This window comes from Priapulus caudatus, unplaced genomic scaffold (genome assembly GCF_000485595.1).
Source record: "Priapulus caudatus unplaced genomic scaffold, Priapulus_caudatus-5.0.1 Scaffold361, whole genome shotgun sequence".
In the NCBI taxonomy this organism is placed as follows: Eukaryota; Metazoa; Priapulida; class Priapulimorpha; order Priapulimorphida; family Priapulidae; genus Priapulus; species Priapulus caudatus.
The window spans coordinates 129,542-145,943 of NW_014577422.1; the positions used below are offsets into that span (position 1 = coordinate 129,542).

Below are 16,402 nucleotides of genomic sequence, written 5' to 3' on the forward strand. Positions count from 1 at the left end.
AGAACACCTGCCATCAGGTGAGCGCTGTCGCTCTGCGGCACTTGTTGAACAAACACATACATAGAAGTGAGCAGCCTTGTCGGTCTGTGCCCCCTTTTTTATCAAAACTGGACTCGGACTTGGGTGGTGTGGACTCGGACTCGGGTGGCGCGGACTCGGGGGGGGGGGGCGCGGACGTCGGGGGGGGGGGGGGGTGCGGACTTCACTACAACACTGCTCGATAGTTGGATGATTGAGGAACATGATGTCCTTCAGCTAATTATTGATGTGTAGACCAAGTATAGCAAGATGAATGTTTATCTGATTTGCTTTATTGATGGCACTTAAATGCGTAGATGATACTTCCTTATTATCCAATGGAAATTCCGACTCATAACACTGATCAATGTCAGTAGTTAGCTATACGTCTCATTCTCATTTATGACCATGCAGAAGATGTGAAATGTCCGGTGATTGAATGTTGCTATGTGTGGGCGCTGTATTAGTCTGGCAGTGCTGGCGGTGACACCCATTGTAGGATGTGCTTTTCTGCTAATCCATAGAATGCTCAGAAGAAGCGGGATCAGTCTAAAGCCAACCTAGGTGACTCGCCCGACGTCTCGGCGAGTAAGCAACTGCGATTAGAACGCTCATCAGATGGCGCTGGTCCATCGTCGTCATAGCGATGGCAGGAATCCTGTGTAGCATCCTCCATCGTTGCTCGATGTCGTACGTACCTTCGTTCGCAGACTCCGGTCGGGCTGTCCGGTGGTCCATTTCGGCGCTCGATAGTTACACGTGTTTATAAGCAGGGTTTAGCGGGTCAGCGGTCGTGAAAACACGCAGGGCGGAAAGGCCTGACGCCAAGCACAATATCTCGTCGTCGCACTATCGGTTCTGCTTCAGTCGCGCTTGTGCAGATGTTAGAAATGGAGGGCTTATATTGGTTATGACGTGCCACGCGAGTTTGTTACAAAGAAAATCATAGGGCGATGCGCTTTGGCGTTATGTTGCCTACGATTGCTGTCCGCATGTGTTTGTACATAATTGTGTTATGTTAGCGATGTGCTTGTTTTCAATTCTGATGTGTAGAAGAGAGATGTAATCGGGTAGAGGACCACGGTGATACTGTTGAACATTTATTGACCCCTGGATTGAAAGTAACGGGAATTTTGTTCTCGCCGATCAGTTCTGGACGATGCGAGACATGTCTTGCTCGTTGTCTTGCGAATTCTTATCACAGATCTGCTCTAGCCTTAATGCATCAATATAAACCTCACGTTTCCCGAACCGCTTTCACTGGTTTGATACTAGTTTGATTCTCGGGTCGTCCATAGCGGAAGGAGTCGTAGAAACGAGTTTTCGGCTATGAGAGAGATGATGTTTTCTGTGAATGTTGTCAGGCATGGTCAAGTTGAACGTTCAACGCAGGTTCGTGCAGAACAATGGTTGCCGACGAACCTAGATCCGACGTTTAACGTGCGCGTGTGCCAAGACGGAATCGGGTGTCTTAAACTGTCTTTTCGTACAACTTGTTTGCCCCTATCTGCCGGAGTGATGTACGGTTAGCTAGCGTGTGATGCGTCTGTCAGCGCTATCACTGTGATATCTCCGCCGCGTTACTGTGTTACAAACTAATACGTGTCAGCAGAACGGGGTAAGTGCAGGTGCTACTTCCCATGTGGACCAAACCTTTTTCCCGCTCGGGGGGGGGGGGGGGTTGTCGTCGGTGAAGTCCTAGCTGAAGTAGGTGTTTGAATCTTCCATTACGAATGCAAGAGCGGCGCGGTGACAGGACGTCGGGTAGAAATGCGCGGGACACATCGCTGACTGCTGTCTGATACCGAAGGGAACTGCAGCACTACGTATGTATCCACAGGCAGAGTGGAGAACATGGCTACATAGGTAGAGCTAGACCTGTGAAGCACAATCGTACTACTAGTACTACTACTACTAGATTTAGTATGACTCCGAGTACGAGTGTAAACTAGGTCTCGCCGGCATTTTTGTACTTGTAGTTGTATAGAAGTAGGAAAACGGGTGTAAAGCAAAGCGCTATGAGCAAAAAAAATCACATATCAATAAACCTTCCGGTAATGACATGAAGCATGCTAATGTTAAAAGAAAGTTAAGTTATTATTTAATACCAAATCATAATCTTCTTCATCGGCGCACATAAAATCATCATCCATGTCCGACATGATGCTATGTAGCTGGAAATCGAGGGTTATGAACTTTACGTAAAATCGACTATAGGGGCAAAATTATTGCGCTAAGCAAACTTCTGAAAATATATATTGTTGATAATAACCGTAATACGGATTAAAATCAAATAAATCTAGTAAAAAATATTTTTAAGTATATCAAATTTTTGTTTTTTATAGGGTAAGCTTTCCACACGGATTTTATGTTTCTCCATTGCTTGAACAGTGGTGACACCTACACGCAGAACAGGAAATCACACACAGTCAAGATGGTAAGAATGATTCGAAATAACTGCGTCGTTTCTGCATTAATTTATAATTCTGCTAGTTAAATCAGGATATAGCATCGTGTTATTTGCATTGCGACGAAGTCTTTGATAATCCACTGTCATCCGTTGGTGAAAATTAAGCCAGGGCTGCTCTCAATATACTATTATATAGTGTTGACGTGGTGGCTGCGTGCGGACTCCATCGAATTTTTCAATCACAAAATACTACTATCGCTGAGAGGGTCTATGTCCTCCAGGGTACTGCCAGAACGTACCCTGGGTACGGTCCGGTATACCGGAACGTACCCTGGTACCAGAGCTTATAAATCAACGTGATTTATATGCTCTGCTGGTACTATCTAATATGCCGGACCGTACCTCGCCTACTCCACTAACGAGTCTAGAGAGTCCAACTACGCCTACGCCTACGCCTACTCCCTAACCCTAACCTTAACCATATCAGATACTTACCAGGGTACGTTCCGGTATACCGGACCGTACCCTGGGGGACATATAGACGCTATGAGCATTACTAGCACTACAATCGAGTAACTCGATTGTTGAGCTAGGCAGAACATTTTTGGAATCATGCCATGATTTGTGTTTTAACATATATTTGCAACACTGACGGTTCTGAAACGCCAGAATTACAAAGTACTTGCGATATCTATAATGATTCAAATTCATAAACGTCTGACCCCCTTACACTGGCAATAAGTGAATAACTTACAGTTACAGAGTCTGAAACTATACATAGTGATTGCCACTTACGGCCCCTCCCACTCCCATGTGGTTTGCGTATTATAGCTGAATTACACTGTATAATAAGTGTTATTCCATAAATATTTGTTTAGTAACACCTTCATTCATGTTACTTTATGCACCTGATTTTCTTGTTTATTTGAGAAACACCATAATATATTATTCATAAACATAGTTTGCATATACACATGTGTAATTTGTAAATTTGTTTATTCTCATAATTATACGGTTACAACCTACTATATTTTTTGTTATAGAAATAATTGCAATATAACTTTTCAACTATGAGGCAGTGTCATGGTTAGAGGGAAAAGGATTGATGAATATCCTTTTTTTTTATTCCTACGTAGCAATTGTATATCTGCCATATACACGCATGTATGATATATTCTTTTTATTCTATTTTTCAGGCAGACTTTTTGAAAGGCTTACCAGTTCATAATTCTTCCAACTTTAGCAAATTCCATACTGATAATACTTTTAAATCTGTAAGTATATACATACATTTGCTATTTGTGTGCATGCATTATGAAATGTATGTGTTGTGACCATTGATCTAGAGACACATTAATTAACACTGTCTTGTGGAGGTTATAAACAATCAAGATTTCTATGCACACATGAAATGTATATGTGACAACAGTATATATGAAATGATATTTTAGGTAGTTCACAGTAAAACCATACAATTATTTTCTTTTAGAGTAAAAAGCCATCAGTGTATATTTCAACAAAAGACCACCCATCAGAACAAGGTATAGAACTTATATACGTAGTTAAAGATCATATGTAGTTAAATATTCATCACAGAGTAATCCATAAGGCTGATTCTAAGTAAATCTCTCTGGCCTGTATGCCAACGATATTCTACTGTTAAGCTCCCTATGAATAGTTGATAAACAGTATACTTATGATAAAATTTTAAAATGTGTTTGATTTGGTGATAACTCCCAGGTTGCATGATTAAACAGAATTTGTGTACGTACAACATGTATGTGATTATTTCAGTGATAACAACTGAGAAGACAAATATCTTATTGCGTTACCTCCATCAACAATGGGACAAAAAGGTAATGTAATTACTACACATGCACAATTTAGTTCATATGTATCTACGAGTGGATGAATAGATAATGAAATCAATGATTAGGTTGTTGTAATTTCTTAAAATCACTAAGGCTAGATAGCAGTGTTGTAGGTCTCGAGGCTGGTCTTGGCCTCGAGACCAGCCTCGATGCCGGTTTCTTTTGGTCTCTGCCTCGGAGTGCAATGACTCGGACTCTAACTCGGGTCGAGGCCACTACATAGTACATAACTGTACATATTGTAAACACGCAGTTTACAAGAATTGAAAACTAAAACTCCTACCTAATACAAACAAGTGACAGATCCAGGGGGCAGGAGACACCCCCCATTTTTAGCTCATCTGACATAGTCAGATGCAGCTTGTAGAATCGCATGAGCATGCGTCCGTCCGTCCGTCCGTCCGTCAACAGTTGGGCACAAATCTTAACCGCTCGACGTACGGTCACGATATTCGGGACTTCGGGGGGGATCGTCAAAACGAGTTTGGCGATGTCGAGCTGGAGGTCAAACGGTCAAAGGTCAAGAGGGTAAAAGAAGGGGAACATTCCCTCCTTACCTTAAGGTAGTAGGGAGGAAATGCAGAATTGCGGCACAAATCTAAACAGCGCTCGACCTAGGCTCGTGATAGTCAGTGTTATAGCATCATGGTAGGAAAAGCCATCACTGTGCTGAAATTGGAGGTCAAAGGTCAATGGGGCACTGGGCAGATTTTAGACATTTTCTGAGGACATGGTCTGACGGAGCGATTGGAAACTTTTTTTGTTTCAGCAGTGACCTAGCATTTTTATGATTTATTGAAAGGACCATGAAAATGTACTTTCTGCTGACATGGCGAAGAGTAAGTGTCGGATAACCTTTTGACCTCAAGAGGAGGGTTAAAATGGATTTGTTTACTGTTAGAAAGAATTTGACTGCCGGGTTTGCTATAGAATCGTATACATATTTGCCTGCATGTATGAGGCTACAATGTCACAGTGAAATTTCAAAAGCTAAATTTGGTTTGAAGAAGTTTATGCTCCTTAAATCGTATAATTCATGGCATTCTGTACTGTCAGTGTGTTACATGTAACTTTATGCCACTGCCAGTGGCCACTGCCAGTGCATGTGGTGGTGATAGTACGGTGTTAGTTTGCCTGCTTAATTAGTTACAGGTGGCAGCTCTCTATTTCAGCTTGTAGGGCTTGCGTAGATAAAGCGGATGAGTGCCTTACCTATTCTGTCTTGCAAATAGTTGTTGCTATACTACGTACGTATGGGAGCTTCCATCTTTAATCTTAAGACACAACGATACGCGCGCATCTCGTGGCAACTTTCATAACGATCCCAACGAAACATTCTTTGGAAGGTTCCTGATACCATCCAGTGTTCGAAATAAGGGCTATCCGTTTGTCTGCTACTTGTCCATTTCACGGAGGACAAGTAGATCTGTCGCGTAGCTTGTCTGCGCGACAAGCAGCTTTTTAGAGCAATTTTTCATAATTTTCAAACCATTGCTGGCCGCTGCTGGGAACACGCGAGTTAACATAGTATAAACATGGGCTGCCGGAGTGCCACGCGAATTAACATATAGTATAAAAATTTATGTGAAGTTATATAAATACGTTACCGCCTTGCTAGCTCACGAAACGGGCTTGCTAGGTTAGAAGACCATCAGACAACAGTCTGATAGACAATCAGACATCTGTATAGACAGATCAGTCTGAATAGACAATCAGACATTCGTATAGACAATCAGTCGCTCAGCCTCGTGCCGGAAGCGCTACGTACCTCGAGAAAGAGAAAATCGAGAGAGAGGGAGCGAGGGGAAGAGAGAGTGAAGAGAGCAGGAGAAGCAGAGAGAGCAAGAGAGAGAGAGAAGAGGAGAGAGAGAAGAGAAGAGAGGAGAGAGAAGAGAGAGAGAGAGAAGAGGCAGTGGAAGAGAGAGAAGAGAGAGAGAGAGAAGGAGAGAGAGGAGAGAGGAAGAGAGAAGAAGAGAGTGAAGAAGTGGAGAGAGAGAGGCGGCGAAAAGAGTGAGAGAGAAGAGAGAGAGAGACGGGGAGAGAGAGGAGCGAGAGAGAGAGAGAGAAGCAGAGAGAAGAGACAGAAGCAAAGACAAAGAAAGAGAGAGAACAACGATGGAGAGTGAGTGAGCGAGCGAGAAGGGGAGAGAGAGAGCGTGAAGGGAAGAGAGCAGAGAGAGAGAGAGAGAGCGAGTGTGATGTTGAGCGAGAGAGAGAGTGTGATTGAGCGAAGAGAGAGAGGCGAGAGAAGAGAGCGCGAAGCGGAAAGAGAGAGCAAGGCGAGAGAGCGAAAGAGAAAGAATGAGAGACAAGAGGGAGAGCGAACGCGCGATGGGAGGGTGCTCTTGATTCGTTGCCAGTGAGTTTAGCATCAGAACACCTGCCGTCAGTGAGCGCTGTCGCTCTGCCGCACTTGCTTGAACAAACACATACATAGAAGTGAGCAGCCTTGTCGGTCTGTCCCCCTTTTTTATCAAAACTGACTCGGACTTGGGTGGTGTGGACTCGGACTCGGGTGGCGCGGACTCGGGGGGGGGCGCGAACTCGACTTGGGGGGGGGGAGGTGCGGACTTCACTACACACTGGCTCGATAGTTGGATGATTGAGGAACATGATGTCCTTCAGCTAATTATTGATGTGTAGACAAGTATAAGCAAGATGAAATGTTTATCTGATTGCTTTATTGATGGCCACTTAAATGCCGTAAGATAGTACTTGCCTATTATTCCAATGAAATTCGACTCATAACACTGATCAATGTCAGTAGTTAGCTATACGTCTCATTTCTCATTTATGACCATGCAAGAAGATGTGAAATGTCCGGTGATTGAATGTTGCTATGTGTGGGCGGCTGTATTAGTTCTGCGCAGGTGCTGGCGGTTGACACCCATTGTAGGATGTGCTTTTCTGCTAATCCATAGAATGCTCAGGAAGAAGCGGGATCAGTCTAAAGCAACCTAGGTGACTCGCCCGACACGTCTCCGCGAGTAAGCAACTGCGATTAGAACGCTCATCAGATGGCCGCTCGTCCATCGTCGTCATAGCGATGCAGGAATCCTGTGTAGCATCCTCCATCGTTGCTCGATGTCGTACGTACTTTGTTCGCACGACTCCGGTCGGGCTGTCCGGTGGTCCATTTCGCGCTCGATTAGTTACACGTGTTTATAAGAGGTTTAGCGGTGTCAGCGGTCCGTGAAAACACGCAGGGCGGAAAGGCCTGACGCCAAGCACAATATCTCGTCGTCGCACTATCGGTTCTGCTTCAGTCGCGCTTGTGCAGATGTTGAGAAATGGAGGGCTTATATTGGTTATGACGTGCACGCGAGTTTGTTACAAAGAAAATCATAGGGCGATGCGCTTTGGCGTTATGTTGCCTACGATTGCTGTCCGCCATGTGTTTGCTACATAATTGTGTTTATGTTAGCGCATGTGCTTGTTTTCAATTCTGATGTGTAGAAGAGATGTATATCGGGTAGAGGACCACGGTGATACTGTGAACATTTATTGACCCCCTGGATTGAAAGTAACGGAATTTTGTCTCGCCGATCAGTTCTGGACGATGCGAGACATCGCGCTCGTTGTCTTGCGAATTCTTATCACAGATCTGCTCTAGCCTTAATGCATCAATATAAACCTCACGTTTCCCCGAACCGCTTTCACTGGTTTGATACTAGTTTGATTCTCGGGTCGTCCATAGCGGAAGAGCCGTAGAAACGAGTTTTCGGCTATGAGAGAGATGATGTTTTCTGTGAATGTTGTCAAAGCATGGTCAAGTTGAACGTTCAACGCAGGTTCGTGCCAGAACAATTGGTTGCCGACGAACCTAGATCCGACGTTTAACTGTGGGTGTGCCAAGACCGGAATCGGGTGTCTTAAACTGTCTTTTCGTACAACTTGTTTGCCCCTATCTGCCGGAGGAGTGATGTACGGTTAGCTAGCGTGTGATGCGTCTGTCAGCGCTATCACTGTGATATCTCCGCCGCGTTACTGTGTTACAAACTAATACGTGTCAGCAGAAGCCGGGTAAGTGCAGGTGCACTTCCCATGTGGACCAAACCTTTTTCCCGCTCGGGGGGGGGGGGGGTTGTCGTCGGGAAGTCCTAGCTGAAGTAGGTGTTTGAATCTTCCATTACGAATGCAAGAGCGGCGCGGCTGACACGACGTCGGGTAGAAATGCGCGGGACACATCGCTGACTGCTGTCTTGATACCGAAGGGAACTGCAGCACTACGTATGTATCCACAGGCAGAGTGGAGAACAGGGCTACATGGGTAGAGCTAGACCTGTGACAGAGCGAAGGGCTACATAGGTAGGGCTAGGTCTGTGACAGATCGAAGGGCTACATAGATACAGCTAGACCTGAGACAGAGCGAAGGGCTACATAGGTAGGGCTAGGCCTTTGACAGAGCAAGGGCTACATAAGTAGAGCTAGATCTGTGACAGAGCAAGGGCTATATAGGTAGAGCTATACCTGTGACAGAGCAAGGGCTACATATGTAGGGCTAGGCCTGTGACAGAGCAAGGGCTACATAGGTAGTGTAAGGTAGGGGCCTCAGACATGCATGCACCACGCATCATTGCTTAATACGTTTCTTTGTGATTACTCTCCTGTAAAAACAGACGACCAGTTTACATACACACATATATGTGTGTATGTGTTATATTATTTTGTATAATTATAATTGTGGAGCGAAAATGCTGTTATGTTATTTGATGGAAAGGAGTAGCACGCCCGCTCCACACCACTAGCCGTATAGTGGCGATCTAGATCCTAGATTGCAGCTTCTATGAGCCAAACTATTAACCAAGATGGAGACGCACAGATAGATACCTGGGGTCCGTTGTCAGATACAATAAGTCTTAACATTAGTCTTGACATTACCTTTTCTCGTAGACTGTTCCTTTATACAGTGTGTATGAGAAACTCGTTAGTTTACCGCATCTATATGACAAAGTTTTAATGTTAAGACTAATGTTAAGACATTTATTTTGTTTCTGACAACGCGTCCCTGCCTCATTGTTTAGTTACTATCTGTGTCTATAAGTGTCGCTACGGGTCGTCTGGTGATAACAGATGGTTCTTCTCCTGGGACATGGCACTCTCAAAACTCGTTTGCATTTGTCACAGCTCGCTGCTGTTGTTAGAATACAATGGAGGTAAACAGTATAAAAAGAGATCAGGCTGGTATTGGGTTGTATCGTCACTATCAGCTGTGGGACAAATAATCAAATAATAATAATAATGCTTGTTCGCGTCATTGTTGTGGTAGACATGTATGTAGACTCGCGAATGCTTTCATAAAGAGGTTTGTAAAAAGGTCAAGAGTATGCGCTATGTAATCAAGATAATTCGCCATGAAAAGGCGAGCTGTGTTTAGGCTAGGGAACACATCGTGGATATAACACATACATTGCACGCAAGATGTATGTATTTCGGTTTTATGTGTCACGCGTCAGACAATGCAGTTCGGTTGTTAGTTTTGTTTTGGTTTCTTATGCAATTAAACGTTTGTCAATTTTATTTATGGGAAAGTACATTATGCATGTTTAATGACTCAAAATGTCACATTGACTTCACATTCACTTAGCTGCGACTTTATAATATGCGAAAATTTGCCAGATCATGTGCAAATAACTCGCATGTGTATATTATAGTACAGGCAAAAACAAATGAATGTAAACTAGCACATGTGAAACCCAGCACTACATATCATTTGCAAGTTTTAATGCCAGCCTTTAGAATTGTTTCATAATGCTTACCTCTTATATTATTTATTGCTCCGTTTGCCAATTCCATACATTCTTATTTCATTACATTTCGGTTACGAGTTTTATTTAGAACGGAGGTGCTGACTTCCCATTTGAGGTACTGATATTCTGTATGAAACATGTATCTTGACATTACTGCCCACATTATTCGCTGAATCGACGGTGTTTGTGCCCCCCCCCCCCCACACTGGTGGCAGCGGTGACGTAACATCTACGCCTCGTGTAAGACCGAGTCGCCATGTCACGAGTTTGCTGCGTGTTGTGTCAGCGACTGTAGGCAGGAACGTCTCCACGTACGCTTTCACATTCGGACGTTTATGGGTCCCCGTGGCCGAGGTCGCAACGTAGATTACAGCTGTGTGGATATCACACCTGCACAAGAATACATTCATCTGTAGGTGTTACAGGAGGCGGGCGGCAGGAGAGAGTTAGGGAGTTAAAGATTCGCAGCTCATATGTTGTCTAAAAACGAGAAGTGCCCGATGTCATAAACGTGATGAGTAGTCATTTCTATTGTCAAGCCTAAAATGTCAAATTTTTGACATTTTAGACTTGTGATGTCACAACTACTCACGTTTCTGACAACTGGTCACCAGTTTACATGCATCCCTCACACACAAGACTCTGATGCAAAGTGTAGACCATTGTATATATAATAATATATATATGTCTTCTGTATGCATTCTGTATCAGTCATCGTAGCATTCCATGTGGGAGGTGGGACAGCGTGTCTGGTGAGCCCGGATGGGTTGCCGACCATTACCGGCCCTGTAGCAGCGATAATGAGACAGTTCTTGTCCGTGTCAGGTGGGGCGGGCACGCGATCATCACGTGACGGTAGGTAAAACATCGAGCGGCCGCACCGTTGTATCAGAACTCTAACCGATCAACATTTCTCGGCTTCCGTCGAATATGCTCTAGTAGATTGTGGGTTGGGAGGCTAGCCGGCCAGGCGGACTCATCACGTGGTTTATTACGGATCTATTTTCGAGGAGTGGATTACTGTGGTTTGTCTTCAGGGAATTTACCATGGCGTGAAAGTGCACTTATGTTATTATATGTCAGCGTCGTGCATGTTATATCAATGATAAATACGGCAAAATGTTGTTCAAACCTATTCAGCTCTTACGTGTGTCATGTTGTACGTTATTAATATCGAATTTAACATCATTGATCACACTTGCAGCCTTCAGTCTACACGAGAAAATAACACCAGATGCAGACTCACAATAAATATGGTTTATGTTAGACAATGTCAAAAACACTTTTGGAAAGTTAATTTACCTAATGTCCTTTATCAGATAACAAATGTGGCACAAAAAAACAAATGTCACAGAATATGGAGAGCTAGGTAAACTAGGCGAACTTTTTCAGCAAGTTTTGTATCCTTGAATCTTCTATCCACGAACTGTACTGATTCTGTAAGCCTTCCTCTCGTTCTCACCAGGTGTCACTGTTCATCGCATTCCAAAGAGAATCTTTACCCTCTCCAGTTTTTTTCGCTTGTCTGTACATGGCCAAGAGTTCATCATCCGTAGCGCCACCTGGTTGTGCAGGCGGTATGTCCCGTGGATGAAACTTGCATGCTCGTTTTCTCTTGCGTGACTCGCGATGTTGGCATGGTAACAGTGCAGGGGGGCTGGAGCAGCCAACTGCGCTCATGTTAGGTTGGGCATCAAGAGTTGTGTCGCTGTTCGTGCAGCTAGAATGAGCAGGTTGTGATGCAGAGGGCAGCACCTCCCTGTCCGTCGCGTCACGGATCAGAACGATGATGTCGTGTGATTGATGATTCAGTTGACATCTATGTGACGTAACATCGGCCGCTTTCCTTCTGCGATCTACGAACACGACATGTTCACTTGTTTAAGACTAAGGAAAACAAGTCACCGAAATCAGCGTGGACCTTGAGTCTTGAAAATTTACTCATAAAAATTGAACTTTAAAATTTTTTCTCTAACCTCTGCAAATTTATATTACCCAACCACTATGTGTACTGCACAAAATACTACACTTACAAAGTCAACCCTATGTATAAGGGTGACAGAATTGAAAAGTCAAAAATCTTTAATAGACAGTGGTTTCTATGATAAAGATGTGGTATCACTGTCCAACTGGCACTTAATATCAAAATAGAGTGTCCTTTATACACAGGTGTCTGTTCTACAGCAGTGCCAGCTACTGCAGGTTTGACTGTGGTTTTCCTGCGCAAGTCTACTACAGCTTGCATCTACGAATGGAACGAGAGATATTTGCGAGAGCCTCAAACATACAGAAGCTAGATGCGGTGCTAGTGCTGCTGCTGCTGCTGCTGTGTTGCTGTGAGCAGAGGTGTGACCAGTCGTTCACAGTGGCCACCGCCCATCCTTCGTCCGTGAACGCGTGGGGCTGGGGAGGGCAGCCCGCCCGCCGCAGACGTAACCTTCCGCACAGAGTCGCGAGTCCACTGTCCTAAAACAAGAGGGCAGTCATTGACGCATATCTCCATCGCGACTTTACCTTCATCGCAAAACTCGGAATTTCCAATCTGCTGATTACTTGATTAATGTAGTTTCACCTGAAAACCCGGTCGTATTTCAGTAGGAACAATAGGTCATTTTACTACAAAATATTTACTGAAGCGACATTTTAGACAGCTATTCTGCTGTCTTTGTCTAGCTGTAGTCATTTATATTGTACTCATGTAGCTTTCACTCATTTTATGTTACATTAAGTATATATTTATATATTTCTGTGTTATATATACATGTTATATTATATTATATAATATATTAATATATTTCTATTTTACGTGTTGGAATGAAATCCGACAACGTGATTTCAAGAGCTTTGCACCTCTTGGGGCCTGTTTTCCCAAAACAAAAATTAATCTTAACATTACGATGTTTCTGACAACAGGCCGCTGTTTTACGCTGGGCGGCATGGCATCGCTAGCATTACCTTGACGCTCGTCCCCGTGAGTAGCAGAGTTTGCAGGTTTCTCATCGCCGTGGCGATGCACTTAACACCCACATCGGTGATAAACTCGTTTCCTGCAACGACAAACGAAGACTATGCTCGTAAATTAGCATTCGGCTCGCGAGACGATCGCAGACTCCGCTGGGAAGACCTTCATAAAAGCTTAGTTGCTGGCTTTCTCGGCGGTCACTGAACACTACGACACATGCGAGAAGCATCCCAGTCGAATAATAAACACAAGACTGCCTCAGCAAGAGACAATCGCACAAGAGGACCTGTGCACTGTGAATATAAAGTGGTCGAAAGCGCCCCCTATTTGTCCCACAGGTATAATTATTTATGCTGGGTCTACAGATCGTCGTTTAGCATTCGTCGTCCCACACGGTCGAGCATCCGTGCGTCTAACGAGCAGCTTCTTAATCGACTACTCGCAAATTAGAGAGCCGGCAACGACACTTGAATTGATTGCGACGTCATGTTGCTGTCACGTTCTGATGTTCGGTATGTAATTTATACTGGCATGGGGTGTGACAAAGACTACTACGTTTAAACCTGCAGCCCGCTCATTTTACCCTATTCCCCTGTCCCATGCTTCGCCCACTTCATCTACGTTTCTCTGCACTCGCTCCCTACGTGACTGCTCACTGACTGACTGCCACCATTCAAGAGTAAAGCACAGATGTCCACTGTGCTCAGTTTGGCAGTGTATTTGTTTCATGTGTAAAATCAAAATGTAATATAATGCAGCATACATGGCACTATAGTATAAGTGCAAAATTTGACAGTTCAGTCCACGCTTAACATTGCCCGCAAGAGTTAGAATTTTAATTTGTTACAGACAATAAAAGTAAAATTCCCATACACATACCCAATGCACCTAAAGCCCTATTAGAGATTGCTAAACATGCCCATGCGCAATGTATGGGGGGGGGGGCATATGCCATAGGGGGGATGTCTAACATACTACCCCGGCACGTACCACTTAGATCCAGGTAGGTGAGGCTGCTGTGTCCGCGCTCGTACATGCGCAGCGGTGACGTCAGCTTCTGCAGGCCGGCATCAGTCAGGCAATTCCCCTCCAAACTCAGATGCGTCATCCTGTGTGTGGGGGGGGGGGAGGCTACAAATATGAGTGATTGTACATAGGGCATCGCTGCGTGTGCCCGCCGCGAGAGCTAGCCGAAGCTTGGGCCGTTTATCTTTTGACGCGCCTGCTACACTCAATAATCATTAGACTTAGGGTTGAGATTAGAGGTAGGGTTAGGGGTACAGTTAGTGTTAAGTTTAGGTAAAGTATTTGGTGGGTTTTGGTTTACATAAAAATAGTGCCTCTCGTGGGCCAGACAAACACAATTTGCAAGGTTCCAATGACTATTCCCATATATACTATTATCTTCCTGAATCTACTTTTTTCCTTTATTGAAAACATTGACATGTGTAACCCTCAGTATCTGAGTCATGTGTTGTATTATAAGTTCTGGTACATGCACCTGTGCAGCCTCAGTATCTGTGCGATGTTTTGCAGCATGTCGTGTTGATCACCTAGCCGACAGGCAGCGAGACTCAGCTCTGTGAGACAGGTAAACTGTGACAGGTGATCAAAGTATTCATCCACCACCCGTGTCGCTGACGTCAGGTTCAGCTTGCTATATAAATGAAACGTACATAACAGGAGTAAATAATAAGGGGGGAGAAAGGCGTACCAAAGCACAGGAGAGTCGAAATTTACTAGCCTTAGTCTACCTAGGATATATCACACGTGAGTCAATAAACTTTAGCTGAAAACTCACCTTGCATATGAATTCCTAATCTTACCATAAAAATTCACCTATCATCAAACGAAAACACTCTTCCAATGTACGTTCACAACCTGGAGATATAGACTAAAACGTACTGGAATGTCCACCTTTTATTTACTCCTGACGTCTCACTGGCATGCCATTGTGATTGTCACAACATAACGTTGATTATGACTACAATACCACATAAATTATTGTTACAGCTAAACCTCTATATAAGGGTTACTCGAGAGAAATATCAAAAGGGGCCTTCGTGGATAGGTATCCATCCGTTCTATAGAGGTGGCTACTAACACAGGTTTGATTGTATAAAAAAATCATACATAATTACGTTGACAAATGCAACAATTTATATCACTATACATCTAAGTGCATGCACTGCTGTGACTAATTTCTGTTGCTAAATATACATGAATTTTTAAAATTAAAAATTGATACAAAAACTGTAAAAGGAGAAGTTTATTCCATAATTTAATTATACTAGTAAAACCCAATAATACTACTGCATACGACTCTTGGCACAGCATTTCCAGAGCTATATTGCTTAGTAGAGCTAGGTGTAAGATTAACCTACATTAGCACCAGATGTGGGTATGCCTCTTGGAAAAGCTGCAGGCATTTCTGTGACTGTTCGTGCGGGGACTGCAATATCCCCAACCTTTCCACTTGTTTAAAGATGTCATGCCCCACCTAAAAAATTAAAAAGTGATTGGCTCATGGCAATACACAACAATGACAACTAACAACAACAACAACCGTATAACAAACCAAATAACAACATCGTACGGTACAATCAACAAACATATTCCAGCAATACGTAAGACCAAAGCAGGACACTCCGATATTCCTAATTCACTATAGTATTATAATGTTAATCCCGTTCTACCTTTTTCCGGAAAATTCAATGTGTCAGCTATACAAAGCTCTATAGTCTATACAATGTGTCAGCCAGGGGCATAAATCCCGGGGGGGATGGGGGGGATGCATCCCCCCTGCTCTTGAAGGAGGGGGGATGGCCTGTACAAATATCCCCTCCTGAGATTCAAAAAAAAAGAAAGAAAAAAAAGAATAGCCAAAAAGTATGGTTGCAAACATACAAAAACACGTGAAATTGTGACGCATCACGGGAGGGCAGGTGGGGCGGTTGCCCCCTATGATTTAAAAAAAAAGAAGGAACATAAGAAAAAAGAAAGAACGAACTTGCTTATAACGAAAACAATTCCAAGCTATGACAAAAGAAGCGTCAAAGGCGCCGCCTGTCTGTGTAGTATGGTAATTATTTATTTATTTTTAGTCGAGTAGTAATTTTATAATGTTTTCTCAATAAAATAATGCATGCGGCGGTATGCTGGAAACACCTGCGGAAATTTCGAATGGTTTACGGCACCTCGTCAGCTCGTGTAAAATTACGCAAAAGTTTACATAAATTTTAGCTTGATGAATCGCACCTAAAACGACCTTGCTTGCGTACGCGAAATCGTACGCAAATTTACTAAATAACTGCGTTGATAAATCGCAACTAAAGCCCGGCGCACATTCAAATTGCGGGCACTTACAATATCAATTTTTTTTCAAATTACC

General features: G+C 43.6%; 3 protein-coding genes and 1 long non-coding RNA gene across 4 annotated transcripts in view; 2 read left to right on the forward strand and 2 right to left on the reverse strand.

Moving 5' to 3' along the window:
- The window catches only part of LOC106809528 (COP9 signalosome complex subunit 2), a 15,895-nt gene extending 13,709 nt beyond the window's left edge, over window positions 1–2,186 (reverse strand). Inside the window, exon 1 of the mRNA XM_014812623.1 lies at window positions 2,127–2,186. Within this exon, the coding sequence (XP_014668109.1) occupies window positions 2,127–2,180 (54 nt within the window). The 5' untranslated portion in view covers window positions 2,181–2,186. The remainder of the gene's footprint in view (window positions 1–2,126) is intronic.
- A 230-nt stretch (window positions 2,187–2,416) lies between these two features.
- On the forward strand, window positions 2,417–7,274 carry LOC106809531 (DET1- and DDB1-associated protein 1-like). Its single transcript, XM_014812625.1, has 5 exons — window positions 2,417–2,455; window positions 3,625–3,702; window positions 3,918–3,969; window positions 4,223–4,284; window positions 7,221–7,274. The coding sequence occupies exons 1-5, from the start codon at window positions 2,453–2,455 to the stop codon at window positions 7,248–7,250; spliced, it is 225 nt and encodes a 74-aa protein (XP_014668111.1). The 5' UTR covers window positions 2,417–2,452; the 3' UTR covers window positions 7,251–7,274.
- Window positions 7,275–8,156: 882 nt separating this feature from the next.
- On the forward strand, window positions 8,157–9,823 carry LOC106809532. Its single transcript, XR_001393882.1, has 2 exons — window positions 8,157–8,288; window positions 8,574–9,823. It is a non-coding gene; the product is annotated as an uncharacterized LOC106809532 (long non-coding RNA).
- A 1,464-nt stretch (window positions 9,824–11,287) lies between these two features.
- LOC106809530 (leucine-rich repeat-containing protein 42-like) overlaps window positions 11,288–16,402 on the reverse strand; it is a 17,827-nt gene continuing 12,712 nt past the window's right edge. The window contains exons 2-7 of the mRNA XM_014812624.1: window positions 15,396–15,511; window positions 14,513–14,668; window positions 14,002–14,120; window positions 13,005–13,096; window positions 12,338–12,515; window positions 11,288–11,905 (exon numbers count right to left, since the gene is read on the reverse strand). Of these exons, the coding sequence (XP_014668110.1) occupies window positions 11,508–11,905; window positions 12,338–12,515; window positions 13,005–13,096; window positions 14,002–14,120; window positions 14,513–14,668; window positions 15,396–15,511 (1,059 nt within the window). The 3' untranslated portion in view covers window positions 11,288–11,507. The remainder of the gene's footprint in view (window positions 11,906–12,337; window positions 12,516–13,004; window positions 13,097–14,001; window positions 14,121–14,512; window positions 14,669–15,395; window positions 15,512–16,402) is intronic.